General features: G+C 42.4%; 2 protein-coding genes across 2 annotated transcripts; both read right to left on the reverse strand.

Moving 5' to 3' along the window:
• Positions 1 to 1,878: 1,878 nt before the first annotated feature.
• LOC140581202 (trace amine-associated receptor 1-like) lies at positions 1,879 to 2,886 on the reverse strand. Its single transcript, XM_072703079.1, has one exon. It carries the CDS (start codon positions 2,884 to 2,886, stop codon positions 1,879 to 1,881), a length of 1,008 nt encoding a protein of 335 aa, XP_072559180.1.
• Positions 2,887 to 5,229: 2,343 nt separating this feature from the next.
• Positions 5,230 to 6,258, reverse strand: LOC111843755 (trace amine-associated receptor 1-like). The gene has a single exon (XM_023811579.2). It carries the CDS (start codon positions 6,256 to 6,258, stop codon positions 5,230 to 5,232), a length of 1,029 nt encoding a protein of 342 aa, XP_023667347.2.
• Positions 6,259 to 15,590: the final 9,332 nt, after the last annotated feature.

Genomic DNA, 15,590 nt, shown 5'->3' on the forward strand with positions numbered 1-15,590 from the left:
CTCAGAAGGCAGTGCCCTAGGCGACTTTAGGTCTCAGAAAACGGTGCCCTAGGCGACCTTAGACCTCAGAAGACGATGCCATAGGCGACTTTAGGTCTCAGACGATGGTGCCCTAGGTGACTTTAGGTCTCAGACGACGGTGCCCTAGACAAGCTTAGGCCTCAGACGACGGTGCCCTAGGCAAGCTTAGGCCTCAGAAGAGACGGTGCCCTAGGTGACTTTAGGTCTCAGACGACGGTGCCCTAGACAAGCTTAGGCCTCAGACGACGGTGGCCTAAGCAAGCTTAGGCCTCAGAAGACGTGCCCTAGGCAACTTTAGGTCTCAGAAAACGGTGCCCTAGGCGACTTTAGACCTCAGAAGATGGTGCCCTAGGCAAGCTTAGGGCTCAGAAGATGGTGCCCTAGGCAGCCTTAGGCCTCAGAAGACGGTGCCCTAGGTGACCTTAGACCTCAGAAGACGGTGCCCTAGGTGACCTTAGACCTCAGAAGACGATGCCCTAGGTGACCTTAGACCTCAGAAGACGGTGCCCTAGGCAGCCTTAGGCCTCAGAAGACGGTGCCCTAGGCGACCTTAGACCTCAGAAGACGGTGCCCTAGGCAGCCTTAGGCCTCAGAAGACGGTGCCCTAGGCGACCTTAGACCTCAGAAGACGGTGCCCTAGGTGACTATAGGTCTCACACGACGGTGCCCTAGACAAGCTTAGACCTCAGAAGACGGTGCCCTAGGCAGCCTTAGGCCTCAGAAGACGGTGCCCTAGGCGACTTTAGGCCTCAGCAGACGGTGCCCTAGGCGACTTTAGGTCTCAGACGACGGTCCCCTTGTATCCTTCATTTAATAACTACTGTAACTGAAATTGTGTAGAACCCCTTCATTTGGCCATCACTAGAAAATTTAACACATTTCTGACAGTCATGTAAAGTTTATTTCATCTTCTGTGCAACCATACTTTGTGTCAGTAGGTGGTGCTATTAACATTGTATATGTTTACACACAACCCTAAACTTCCACTGGGAAGGGAATCATAGATGAAAGGCTATGATGGTGTAGGTTTCTGTGGCCTAGATAACCCAGATACAGCCTCTAAAGCTGTTGTGCTGCATAATGTTAAACATCGAATAGCAGCCTCAAAATTTGCTGAACCAATTTATTGAATCGTTTACAATTTGAAAAGGTTGTTTAATCCAGATTACAAGTATCAGACCATCTTGTAATGCTTTGACTATAAAGACCCCTGTTCCTGATTCAGGGTTCGGCTGTACAGCTTGTAGTGTCTGTAGCAGTCTGTCAGTGTAAGGGTTCACCACTCTGTCCTCCTGTTTTTACTGCAGCTTTCAAACAAGGCTGCTTGCTCTGCTCTGCAGGTACAAGCATCAGTACATAAGCAGCCAGAAATCCTGAAAGCACCAATGAGTTTCTGTTTCCTGTCCTCTGCTAACTTCCTGCTATTTTCTACTCTGATTTGTAATATTGGTATGTCAGTCTGTACTGATGTATCTAATATTTGGGTGCTTTGGGATAACTAATTAGATGTACAGTATATGAAAACTTTAACTTTAAGTTTAAATTTCACCATTCAAGCACAGTTTTGTACTGATATTTTATCACTGGCAATTTTAAAGAACCAAATATCGTGAAAATCAGGTTGAATTAGAGGTAAAGTACATAATCCAGCACAGAAAAGGTATATAGCAGTGTTTGCAAAAAACAGTCATTATTACAGACTGCTCCGTCTGTGCTGTCAGCCAGTATTGATAATTACCAGATTCAGGAGTCAGTGTCAGAGGTGTGGTAACATCAATTTGTGAGAAGAGGAAAAACTTAAGAAGGAAACCTGAAAACAGATTCTCACTGTGACTGCACCAGGATTTCAAATTAATTCTAAAATGTATTAGTGAATTTTTTTTTAATTAACTTTCCTAAAAGCTTTTTTATTGACTCCCTAAACCATTTCAATAAGAAAGCATAAATAATTGGATTCATTCCTGAATTCAAATAACCAATCCACTGAACAATGTCATATACGTAAGGTGTGGATAAACTTGTCACTGAATCTATTAAAATGTATATAAAAGTGGGCGACCAGCAGGACAGGTACACACCAGTAACTATGCCCAGTGTCCTGGTGGATTTTTGCTCCATTTTAGACAAAATGATTCTAGACTTTTCCCGGTTCTCAACAGTAAGAATTGTGACGTGAAGAGAACGGGCTTGTTTATGTGCAATAACTAGGATTTTCAGGTAGAGGCCAATCATAAATAACCCTGGGATGAAGAAAACAAAAACTGAAGATAATATGCTTGACAGCTTGTCTAATAACACAGTACACCTTCCCTCACAGTTTAATTGTGTGAGGGAAACATCCTGAATTGTCAAGCTGTTTAGCTCCATCCCAAAGCCGATGAGGGCAGAAAGAACCCAGCAGGTCAGGATCATGTACTTTGCAACACAAGTAGTGATCTTAGCGTGGTACAGCAGAGGCCGAGAAACAGCAACGTACCGGTCAATGGAAATGAAATACAGCATAAAAATTGATGCTGCGCTAAGCAAAGTATCTATATTGTAGTGGATCTTACAAAACGATTCACCCAAATACCAGCAGGTTTCCAGGGAGCGTATCAAGCTAGGCAGCATGACCACTGCCCCCAGGAGGAAGTCGCTCACAGCCAGGGAGAGGATGAGGTAATTGGTGGGAGTGTGCAGCTGTTTGCAGTGGGATATAGTAACAATGACGAGGAGATTTCCCAGCACAGTGAGGAGTATGGTGGCCCCTAATAGAACATACAAAGAGGCTCGTATTGTGGTTGGATAGACAAGCTTTAGGCAGGAAGTGTTGGAAGATTCAAAGCAATAGTGTATATTTTCCATCTCAGAATGGTTGGTTTTCATCCTTTGATGCTCCACTGTCAAACGATGCTCTGAAATCTGCAGATGGATAAACAGAATGAGATCTTAACCTGCACGTCAACATCACAGTGCATTAAAAATGCACCTATCTTTGTGCATCTGTATTATACACGGATACATCGATTCTTCCTCAGAGGTGCCATGATGTCCACACATTTACAATGTCATCTCTCATTACAAGTGTACAGATTTGACACAGACACGTTTGTTTGTATATTAGGGATATTTTTCCTTCTCAGACTGTACAATATGTATCTACTCACATGGTTTACGATACGATGCAAAATCATGTCATTAAATACGATTCTCTTTACAACAAATTTATTCAGTTTTGATTGGATTGTGGGTGGAGCTCGGGGAGCCAGGGGACGGTGCCCCCCAGTCGCCTGAGTCGAACTTGCAATTAATTGGCAAGAGCAGCATTGCACACGTTCTGCATGGTGCCGGTTTGCACCTTCCTTATAAGCGGTTTGTTGGCACCCTATAGGTGGACAAAATACCAGATTATGTGTGCATGAGATACGCATGTTAACTCAAAATCTAAGCAGGAACCGGGTCCCCATCTAAACGCAAACATCAGACTCCGCTTAAGGATTGGATACAGTTTGAATCCATTGAACATGATTTGAAGCCACCTGAGACTCTAGGTGCCAGAGGTTGTTAGGCTAAATGGTGTCTCTGAATTGCCCATGGTGTGTGTGAGTGTATGTGCCCTGCGATGGACTGGCATCCCGTCGGGGGTGTACCCCAGCCATGTGCCTTATGCTGCCTGGGACAGACTGCAGGCCAACTATGACCCTGCCCTGGATCAGCATTTAGAGGTGCATGGATCAAATATCAAACTTTATTTAATCTTTAATAACAAGATTTACATAGGTATAACTACAGAACTGATTCCCATTTGCTTAGGTTCTGCAGTAATAAGCTTTTTTTTTTTTTTAATTAATTTTACTTTTAAAAATGTTTACATTAAATTATCAGAATTATCTGTATTTTTCACCCTTTCTCTTAAATTATCCTTATCATTTAGCTGCTATTTTACAAGCCACTGAATGAAAACCAGTTGGATTATTTACTGCATATTAATTTAATAACTATTCACTTTCTAATGTGTAAAAATAAAGTTTTAACTGTAAGCTGTCGAATGCTCTGGCAAATCTTACCTTCCCCCTGTAGAGGAAGCCTGCCACACTGGAGGAGGCTCTGTAATATATACTCACGGTTTGGCAGAAACATATTACCCATCATGCCATGCGGCACTCTCTGGGACCGTATCTTTCCTCACTGGCTTTAATTAACCAATGAAAACATCAGATGTCCAAACACTTGCATGTCACCTCTGAGGTCTTGTATGTATTTCAAACATGGTATTGTCTTTAATCCGCAGTGCATCTGACTGTCTTTTAGCTGATGTAATGACTGTTCCACAGCACAGTGGACATACATACAAAAGTAAATACACTGAGACTGTCTGCTGATTTTAGATGTGTATAGATGAAGTGAATAAGGAAAATAGATGAATTTTACAACCTGAACTTGAATTTTTATTACCACATATGCAACATAAATTCAAGTTCAGGTAATAAATTCAAATTCGGTTTCTTTAATTCAAGTTCTGGTAACGTTATTCAAGTTCAGATTCTTTAAATTCAAGTTCTGGTTAACTCATTCAGATTCGGGTAAGTAAATGCAAATTCGGGTTGTGGTGAGTCTGATTTGTCCCCATAGTTGTTGAAGGTGGTGGCATAGTCCTCAGTCCATTCAAAGGCCTGTCCCTTGTAGGTGAGGTGGTGGAGCGGTTTAGCAGTACCTGCAAAGTATTTTATGAGTTGTTGGTAATTTAAGGTAAGACCCAGGAAGCCGCGGCACTTCATGGTTTGGGCCATTTCCCACCTTGATCTTTCTGGAGTCTGCCACCACACCCTCACTGCTCACTGTATGACATGGGAAGTTTGTCTGTCACCGAAGGAGGGAGGAATTCTACGGGTTGAGGCATAGGGCCGTTTTGTGAATGGCAGTGAAGAGAGTGCATCAACCTCTGGAACATGCTAGGGGCATTGCAGAGACTGAAAGGCATGACCCAGAAGTGCCACAGACCCTTACCATTAGTGGAAGCAATCTTGGGTCAGGCATCCAGGGCCAGTTCAACCTGTCACTTCAAGAGTCATTCTAAGAAGCTGAAACATGTTGGCGATGTGATCCAGCATGTCCTTGATCTGATGCAGCAGGTCCTTCCAGGTCACAGTATTGAAACAAAAGCAGTCAACAGAAAAATGCCACAACCCGTCCTTTTTCTTGACCAGGACTACCAATAAACGTAAAGTTTCAGTCAATAAACAAATTTATTGTTGATGAATCTTGCTGAAATACTTTACAGAGTATTATCATTTTGAATGCTTTCCTGAACCAGGTGTAAAAGAATGCATAAACGATTGGATTAAAGGTGGAGTTTAAATAGCCAATCCACACCAGCATATCAAACAGCACAGGTGGAGTAGAATAATCAATGATGGGGTCGATGATATTACAGATGAAGAAGGGAGTCCAGCATGAAAGAAAGACGCCCATAACTATGGCCAGGGTCTTGGTGGCTTTTCGCTCCACTTTGCTAGGAGTTGCTTTGCCCTTTTCTGGCCTCGCAGCCTGAGAGACTGAGCTCTGAATGGACCGTGCCTGCCGCTGTGCTACAAGAAAGATCTTTTGATAGATCCCCAGCATAATAAACCCGGGGATGTAGAAAGAAACCGTAGACGACACAGAACTTGAGGTCAAACTTTGAAACAGAGTACAGCCTCCAAAGCAATACACCTTCTCATGATAGAACTCCTCGATGCCCCAGATATTCAGTTCCAGAAATACCACCCCAAAACCAACAAGAGCAGAGAGGGTCCAGCTAATCAAGATCATTAACACTGAGACAGGGGTTGTGATCTTAGTCTGGTAGAGGAGGGGCTGGCAAATGGCATAGTATCGATCGATAGAAATGAATGACAGGTGTAAAATGGATGCAGTGCATAGCATGATGTCCGTGCTGGAGTGGATCTTACAGAGGAAGTTGCCCAAATACCAGCAGGTCTCCACTGAGCGCACCATGCTGGGGGGCATGACCACTGCCCCCAGGAGAAGGTCGGTCACAGCCAGGGAGAGGACCAGGTAATTGGTGGGAGTGTGCAGCTGTTTGAAGTGGGCTATAGCAAAAACGACAAGAAGATTTCCAAACACGGTGAGTAGTATGGCAGCCCCAAAAAAGACATACAGAGGTGCTCGTATGGTGGCTGGATAAACATGCTTAGGACAGGACTTGTTTGAAGACTCGTAGCAAAGGACCATGTTTTCAGCTTGGCTGAAGTTCATCTCCTACTGCTCCTTATGAAAATAGCAACTGATCTTCCTACAATTGAAAAAAAGCATATTCAATATTACCACAAGCCAGCTGCAAACCACAAAATTACCACAGTGCCAGAAACAAAACCTGCTGAAGAGGAATTCATACCAGGCTATGTGACATATTTGTATATAAATACTGAAGCATACTACATAAGAACACATTTTTAAGTGTATTTTACCAAGTGTGATCATTGACTGGATTAAATGAAACAGTTGAATTGGTCGTGCACTCAGCTTCGGAAAAAGCTGTGACTATCAGGGCTGGTGAATCCCATAGGTGACACAGGTGGCCACATAGCAAATCACTGGCAAACCCACCAGCAACCTTCACCATCTCATATAAACTTGTGGGTGGGGGCCAGCCGTGACATTTCTGCTCAGGTTACTCTAACACGCAGGAAAAAGCAACGGCTGCTCTTCATCCATTCAATCACATGGATGTCAGAATTAACTGCTTAAAACTTAACAGTTTACATTTTTTTTTCAGATGAATTTAAAACAATTAAAATACATCCTGATAGACCTGTTGTTAGTCTTACAACCATTTATCTTCCATATATAAAGTTAATAATAATAATAATAATAATAATAATAATAATAGCAGCATAGGTTTAAAGATACTAATGAGTCTCTTACGAGTTGTAAATTTGTAAATGAAACATCAATTTAGTTTTATTATTTTCCTGAAACACCCCTTTAAAGTACTTTAAAAGTTAAAGTTTCTTCTACATTAGGACTTAGAGATAACACAGAACTATGTTCAGAAGAGATCAGGCATCCCTGTGTCTTACCTCAGTCCAACATCTTGATCGGGGACAGATCCCTACAGCAGTGAGGATGGCTATATCTTATGTGCAAGGTTCAGCCGTCTGGCTCTTATGTCACCATGAAACTGTGCATCTTCTCCTGTTAAATCCCAGCTGATGTAGCTTTTCCCAATGGTCAGCAAAGCCCAGGACTGGTCATTAGTCCACCAATAACTCATCAAGGCTTAATTGCACTCAAGTGACCGTTGTTTCCCGGTTGTCCTTTGTCCTGTTTGGTGTCCTACAGCATTAGGAAGCTTTCTTGGCTTCCTGTACTGAGAACTGCAGCCTGTAGTAGCTGCTCTCTTCATTATAGTTAATTTAATCCATATCTAAACATTAACTCATTGTAAACAAGATGTTTCAGGTGAGAAGTGTGTCCATTATAGAAGGGAACTATGCATGATTATAGAAAATACTGCAGTGCTAGAGGTACCTGTGGCTCAGCACAGCATGTTGGACCAATGTCAGCCATGTAAATAGTGTAAATAGTTAGTGCCTATTGTGCTGTCTGTGTGTTTATTGTAATGTCATGTATAGAATCTGCCAGGTATTACTTTAGTGTCAGAAGTGAGATGCAAGAAACGGCAGCACTGGCACTACTGGAGCGGGTCCTCCTGCACATTGCTCTGGCAGCCAGCTCCATCCTGGCAAACCTGCCAGTGGCCCTGGAGTAACAACACAAGAGCAGCGCAGTTTTGTGGCAAGGCCAGCTCAGGACTGCAAGCCTTGGGATGGGAAGTTCGTCCGCTGGTGCTGTGGGAAGAGGGGGCACCGGGCACGGATTCGCCCAGAAGCCCACGCCAAAGCCACTCAGGAGCGCCATGAGCTGGAGGAGCAGTGGCAGTAGCCAGCAGGATCGGGAGAGGCTGTCTGAGGAGCTGACAGGCTGGGGGTGACAGCGTGACAACTAGAAGCGTCAGGCCAAGGCAGTGGAGGCAGAGTTACTCGACCACGAGGAGGTGTGTTGCGCTTTGGAGGCCCAGTGGGCCAGGAGCACAGCGAGCTGGATGAGAAACAGGAGCAGGGTGAGCAGGACCAGCTGCGGCAGTGTGAGTCCATGGAACAGGGGAGGTGTAGCCTGGAGGAGCAGCTGACTGAGTAGGAATGGCTGCGCGAGGCCACCCTAGTCTGGCAGCTAGCAACACGTCCCCACCAAGCCGTGCAAGACAAAGGGCTGGTGCCTGAGGGAAACCGGCATTGCCAGAGCCTGCTGGCAGCCCAGCACCTGCTAGCTTTGGCAGCAGTACCCAGCTGGGGACCAGTTATGGTGGTTGTCGCGGCTGTTGAACCTAGACGGCGGGGAGGACTTCGGGTCCTGCGAGGGCGGAGGGTTCACCGCTACCTAGAGCACTTATGACACTTGAAGGGGTTCCGGGACAGGTAACCCCCGAAGAAGGCGGCAGATTTATGAAGGAGGTATGCATCGGGCAGCGCAGCATGGTGGATCAGTGCTGGCTGTGTAAATAGTTAGGGTCTATTAGTGTTAGTATGCGTATCTTAATGTCATGTGCTGTAAATCGTGGTGTGTGCATCGACTCTGTGTTGTGGGATTGGTCGGGACAGTCAGCGTGGTGGGGAGTGTGTGTTGGGAGCAGTTGGTGTTTGGTGTTTGTGTTCGGCCATTTTACTCCTATTCAAGCAAAGGCCACAATGCCTGAGTCTGTCGGTTATGACAATACACATATATGTAGAATGTGTGTTGTTGGCGTGGTCAGGACAGCCACCATACACATGCCTCCATATAACTTACAGTATGTCATGAGCTTGTGGTGATCTAACATTCTTGTGAACCACAAATACATTACTTTTCCCTACTGCCTTTCCTATACAGCAAAGACCCAGGAGCACATGTGCGTTATTAAGTCATTCTGATGCACAGACATGTACACATATGTGGTGACTAGTTTACTGTCATTATCACCAGCCTTTTCCCAACATTCAGGCCTGTTCAGGTGACCACATGATGATTAATGCTCTGTAGTCACAGGAAACTTCATGTTATTCAAGTTCAACTGAGGCCGTTGGGGTTCTGATCAATGGGGATAATAGTGACACACACATTGGCCCACGAAGTACTTTTAAAATCAGTTCCTGCTCCTATATAAATTGTTAATGAACACGCTCTTTTGGTGAATCAGTTGTGCTGCTATGGCAGTGTGACTCAGAGGCTGAAAGTGGCACCACATGTGAGCAGGAATCATAGAAATGGTGAGTATGTAAGGGCTGCCTGTCCTGGTGGTCTTCAATCCTGCACGCCGGCAGTGGGGTAGGACCCTGTAACAGCGATTGTTTCTCTACTCCTACAGCGGATCCACAATGAAATACGGGCCTCATTATTGTAACAGATAGAGGCCTGCTTCACTGTATCAGAAGAACTGGACCCTCGCACTGCACACAAATACAGTGTCTGCACCTGACCCCTCTGATGAAAAAATTACATCACTGGAACCATGTGTGCCACAGCACGTCCACAGTAAGTACAAAGTCCTTTCCATTGTTTATGCTGCCTATTAATTTGTATATTATATTCATAGTGCTTCAGACTGTTTATTCCAAACATTCCAGACTCTGTAACAGTCATATGCTTAATATGGTCTGGTGTGAGTAGTGTCTTCCTGGACAGCTGTGTCACACCGGGGGTCGCTGTGCTGGGCAGAGTAGCATATGTCAGTCTCAAATGAGCCCCTGCCCTCTCCCTCTCTGCAGCAGGTAGCTGGTCCCTCATACTGTCAGTTAATCATTGGTGAAGCATAACCAGGGGTGCGTTTCTCGAACAACGACGAAAGTTAGCATTAACGATGCATCGTACTATGGTAGTTCAAACTAACCAACATCCGACCAACGACTGTTTCTCGAAACCGTCGTACCACAGTTGTCCGAACCACGTTAGTTACTTAGTTAGTTAGGACTTATGTAGTTGGAACTACAGTGGTTCCAGCGCTGATTGGTCAGACTCACGGCTAACCTACCGTAGTTTAAACCACAATGGTTCCAGCGCTGATTGGTCAGACTCACGGCAAGTCGTGCGCAACAACTAACAACGCACTTTCACAGCCGGTCGCTTACAAACACTCGCGAACTGTGTAAAATATATAATAATCACACACACACACACACATGTATATTTATTTGTGACATCAATTTCTGTCAGTCACATAACGCCAATAAAATGAAAATTAGCAATCGCGGAAAAATAATGCGACGCTCCTTGGAGTGATAAACAGAATAACTTTTATTCCGACGTTGTCGCTTACAGAATATTGTTATACTGGCTGACTGGAATACACAGGTGTGTGTAATAACCAAACATTACAGACGTAATTTCCCGAGAACAAAGGCATGGATTCGTATCTGGCTGCTGTAGTGTCATTCTGCTAACATTACCCACCCCTGTGCTAATTAATACTTTGCAGTCTGAGATTTGCTCACTAGACAGTTACCGTACTTATGACCAGAGACCCACACAACAATTACGTTTCAAACTACATTTTCAGACAACTTCACATTATATGTGATCGTAGAGCTAAATTATTTCTTATTAGGTATTAAAGATTATTAAATTTCTTACTTACACGGTGACTATACCCTTATTGCACTGTATTTTCCACCATCACTGACGAATTTACATATAACTACGCTTCTAACTACAGCTCGTGAGCTGTAGTTCGAACTACACAACTTAACGACAGTGTTTGCGAACGTTCGTTCGAACTATGGTTTCGAGAAACACCTGCGTCGTTCAACGATACATCGCACCACGTAAGTCCGCAGTATCGTTACCTATGTAGTTCGAACTATGGTTTCGAGAAACACCTGCGTCGTACTTACATAGTTTGAACCACGCAAGTTGCTAACGTAGGTAGCAACGATGGTTTCGAGAAACGCACCCCAGAGTGGTACGCTTGCTGTTACTCTTTGGATTAAATAGTCTCTTTAGCTCAGCCTAACTGCATGTGTGCCTAGTTGACTCCTTGAAAGCTGCATGTTTGTAATGTGCTACTTCCCTCACTCATTTAAAAAAATGTTAAACACAATGTTTGAAATGTGTAACTACAGTCGTATTCTTATTTGTCTCCCTCTTGTGGCCAATTGTGCAAAAGGCACTGCAGTCAGATTCTTTTCAGTGACGTATTTCAAATTACAACGTATAGATAAATGGACAAAAAGCGCACACGCATGCACACACACACACACGTTTGTAATTATATCTTTGCAGGGACTCTACATTCATTTTTATGGGGTAAACTCTAATCACAACATGATTAGAGTTTAACCCATACCCAGCCCTAACTTTAAGCAGAAGTAACCAAACAAAATACGAGACTTCTGGCATTTTTACTTTTTGATTGCATTCACAGATCTTTGTGGGGGCCTGAAAAATGGTCCCCGCAACATCAAAAAAACAGGTTGTTATTACATTGTAGGAGACAATTGGTCCCCACTATGTAATATAAAACTAATACACACACACACACACACACACACACATATTTCAGGTCCAGAAAGTAATAATTCAGACCAAGATTTAGTTTCAACCAACCAGGGGTGCGTTTCTCGAAACCATCGTTGCTACCTACGTTAGCAACTTGCGTGGTTCAAACTATGTAAGTACGACGCAGGTGTGTCTCGAAACCATAGTTCGAACGAACGTTCGCAAACACTGTCGTTAAGTTGTGTAGTTCGAACTACAGCTCACGAGCTGTAGTTAGAAGCGTAGTTATATGTAAATTCGTCAGCGATGGTGGAAAATACAGTGCAATAAGGGTATAGTCACCGTGTAAGTAAGAAATTTAATAATCTTTAATACCTAATAAGAAATAATTTAGCTCTACGATCACATATAATGTGAAGTTGTCTGAAAATGTAGTTTGAAACGTAATTGTTGTGTGGGTCTCTGGTCATAAGTACGGTAACTGTCTGTAGTGAGCAAATCTCAGACTGCAAAGTATTAATTAGCACAGGGGTGGGTAATGTTAGCAGAATGACACTACAGCGGCCAGATACGAATCCATGCCTTTGTTCTCGGGAAATTACGTCTGTAATGTTTGGTTATTACACACACCTGTGTATTCCAGTCAGCCAGTATAACAATATTCTGTAAGCGACAACGTCGGAATAAAAGTTATTCTGTTTATCACTCCAAGGAGCGTCGCATTATTTTTCCCCGATTGCTAATTTTCATTTTATTGGCGTTATGTGACTGACAGAAATTGATGTCACAAATAAATATACATGTGTGTGTGTGTGATTATTATATATTTTACACAGTTCGCGAGTGTTTGTACGCGACCGGCTGTGAAAGTGCGTTGTTAGTTGTTGCGCACGACTTGCCGTGAGTCTGACCAATCAGCGCTGGAACCATTGTGGTTTAAACTACGGTAGGTTAGCCGTGAGTCTGACCAATCAGCGCTGGAACCACTGTAGTTCCAACTACATAAGTCCTAACTAACTAAGTAACTAACGTGGTTCGGACAACTGTGGTACGACGGTTTCGAGAAACAGTCGTTGGTCGGATGTTGGTTAGTTTGAACTACCATAGTACGATGCATCGTTAATGCTAACTTCCGTCGTTGTTCGAGAAACGCACCCCAGTTCAGCACTCTGTGACTGTGACTCTTTATGCTCAACTGGTTGGTTGAAACAAAATCCTGGTTTGGATTTGTACTTTATGTATACATCCACCTCTGCAGACACACACCACAAGCTTAAGCAGTAATATACTGACTTTATATTATGTAGCCCAACTGTAGAAAAAAAACTGCCATAACCTGAGTTATAACATTTAATAATAATATATATATATTTTTTTTTCACATGAATCAAGAAACAGAAAGACGTCCCCCTGCCCAGAGGTGCTGGAGGAGCGTGGACACCCTGTCCGATTCAGGGGGCCCAGCTCAGGACAGGGGCCCTTTAACATGTAATGTGACACGTGAAATTGGACGAGGGCCCCCATTTTCTTAGGGGGTCCAGAATGTCTACATGTGCCTTAATTGTCCCTGCTTGAAGTTGACTTCAGGCCTACATAACTGCTTTATAAGTGGCTAGACGATGGATGAATCTACATTGTTGTTTTGATGTACTGAGCAGGATGACATAAAAGGAATATTCCACTAGAAGTTTCTCAGACATGTATTACACACAGTTATATATCTTTAAACTGGTGAACGTTATGTAATGATATTATTGTGTATTTAGAGAAGTCTAACATGGCTGGGTTATCATAGATGCAGCAAATACCACTATTGAGAACGGGCAAGTCATCATGTCCATCTTGTTAAACACAAAGCGTCCCTCAGCCATTGTCGGCACTTCATGATGATGTAATATGACCCCATTCTCCTGTTCCTGAATCCATAGATACTCATTATCGTTGTTTAAAACACTTCTAATCGCTCTCACCCATATCACACCTTTCAAGCAAAGGGACTCATTAAACGGTCACACTCCTTGAAGTTCAGAGAAATATTTGCATCTCCTTGCATCACATAAACAAGCTGAGGTAAAGGCTTTTTATTTTTTTTAAGAATTCCCCTCTTTGACCCTTATGTCTGTTCAGACAGAAGCTCATACGCTTGCTAGGAATTTATGATAAAACAATGCATGTTTATGCTGCCTATTTATCGGTATATCATAGTGCTCCAGACTTGTGGTTTATTCCAGAACAAGTTGTCTGACATTCTAGACTTCGAGTTGTCCTTCGGCTAATAGAGGACAGTATTGTTGCCTCATATGTTCTGCCTCACACTGAGACTTAAGTCCTTTCCATGTGTCATTTCACTAGTTCAGCTAGATGATCAGTTGATGATGCACACTGATCATTTGAAACATCTTTAAATGTTGAACTTTATGCATTGATATTATGGTGTACTTAGAGAAGTCAAGCATGGCTGGGGTGTCAAAGATACAACAACTGGCACTACTGAGATTTAACAAGTCATCTATTTAAATTTTTTGTTAACACATAGCGTCCCTCAGCCATTACCAGCAATTAATGATGCAGTAATAGGACGCTGTTCTCTTGTGAGTGAGCCCAGAGATACTCATTACGTCTCATCGTCTGATAAACATCTAATCACTGTCACCAATATCACACCTTTCAAACACAGGGACTCATTAAACTGTCACACTCCCTGCAATTCAGGGCCATGTTTGCATCTTCTTGCATCACACAGACACACATGCTAGATGTGATGATGGGGGTTCACCAGAAATCCAGGTGTCTCCCTCTGACCTTTCAGGCCTCTCCATACAACTGCAACTTGCAAGATATTGTGGGATAATAAAGTACTGTCCGTGCAGGGAGCTCATTTAAGAGTATAATCGTATTTTCAAATGTTTGGAAATGAGTAAACAGTTTACGCCACCATGCCAGTTTGAGTAAAGCTTCAGCTCCTGCCACCTTGTTGACATGTGTCTTGCCCAGCATTGAGACGTCAGTTCATTCCCTTTATCTACTCACAGAATGAATCAGGTGATTGACAGTTCCGACTCAAAATTCAATAATAGTGAAAAAAATATATATATTAGACTTATAATATTAGTGGATTAAAACAGTGTTTAGACAACTAGCTGAGCAGTTGGCATGATTGCAGCTGCTTTGTAAGGACAAACACTATTGCAGTGCAATATACAACAGTTTTTCATGAAAAAAGCTTAATCAATAAAAAATAAATAGGTAAATAACAGCATTTTTATTTATCATTTGTCAGATTTAGAATTCTAAAGGCAATCATATTGAGCCTAATAATTATGACCGTTTTAATGTTAACTGCAATCAAATATGTAGTAATTTGGTGAAACAGCTTGAGTTGACTTTTTAATTAATTTTGTTAACATTAAATAAAGAAAATTCATGCCCACGTTCATGCTTATAACTAGTCACTCAAACAGAGAGTCACCTAGTATTAATTTGCCAATTCATTATTAGTCTGATAATTTCACATTTGGAGCTGCATAACCAGAGTGACATACTTGCTAAAAAGTGAAGCACCTTCTACATTACAAAGCTTTTGTCTCCCCCTTGTGGTGAGTTACTTGAAATTCACTGTAATGATAACACTGCTATATTGTATATATAATATATAACACTGGTATATGGGTATATAATACTGGTAGTGATTTTGTTGCCAAGGATGTCTGAACGGTTTTATATTAAGTTTATGGTGCTGATTAAGAATATGACATAGGTTTTGCCAGATTGGCTCTGGTTTCTGAGATATTTAATAGTCAATTAATTGATTAACGAAACATGTTTGAAAAGCATTCAGAATTGCAAGAATATTTTTATTTTAGTTACAACTAGTAAGTAAACAGTCTAACATCATACAAAAAAGAAATGTAAAATATTTAACAGTGACAGGAAAAAGTTATGTATGATTTGATTAAATGATACAATATTAATTAGTTATTAATTGTTATTAATGTCAATGCTTCAAAAAAGAAAAGTACTGTGACTGGTTGAAAAAGATGACTAATGTCTATGAAGCG

This window comes from Paramormyrops kingsleyae, chromosome 19 (assembly GCF_048594095.1).
Source record: "Paramormyrops kingsleyae isolate MSU_618 chromosome 19, PKINGS_0.4, whole genome shotgun sequence".
Lineage (NCBI taxonomy): Eukaryota > Metazoa > Chordata > Actinopteri > Osteoglossiformes > Mormyridae > Paramormyrops > Paramormyrops kingsleyae.

Bases quoted from the DNA above. Each gene is read 5' to 3' on its own strand.
- LOC111843755 (XM_023811579.2), bottom strand. From the start codon at position 6,258: ATGAACTTCAGCCAAGCTGAAAACATGGTCCTTTGCTACGAGTCTTCA.
- LOC140581202 (XM_072703079.1), bottom strand. From the start codon at position 2,886: ATGAAAACCAACCATTCTGAGATGGAAAATATACACTATTGCTTTGAA.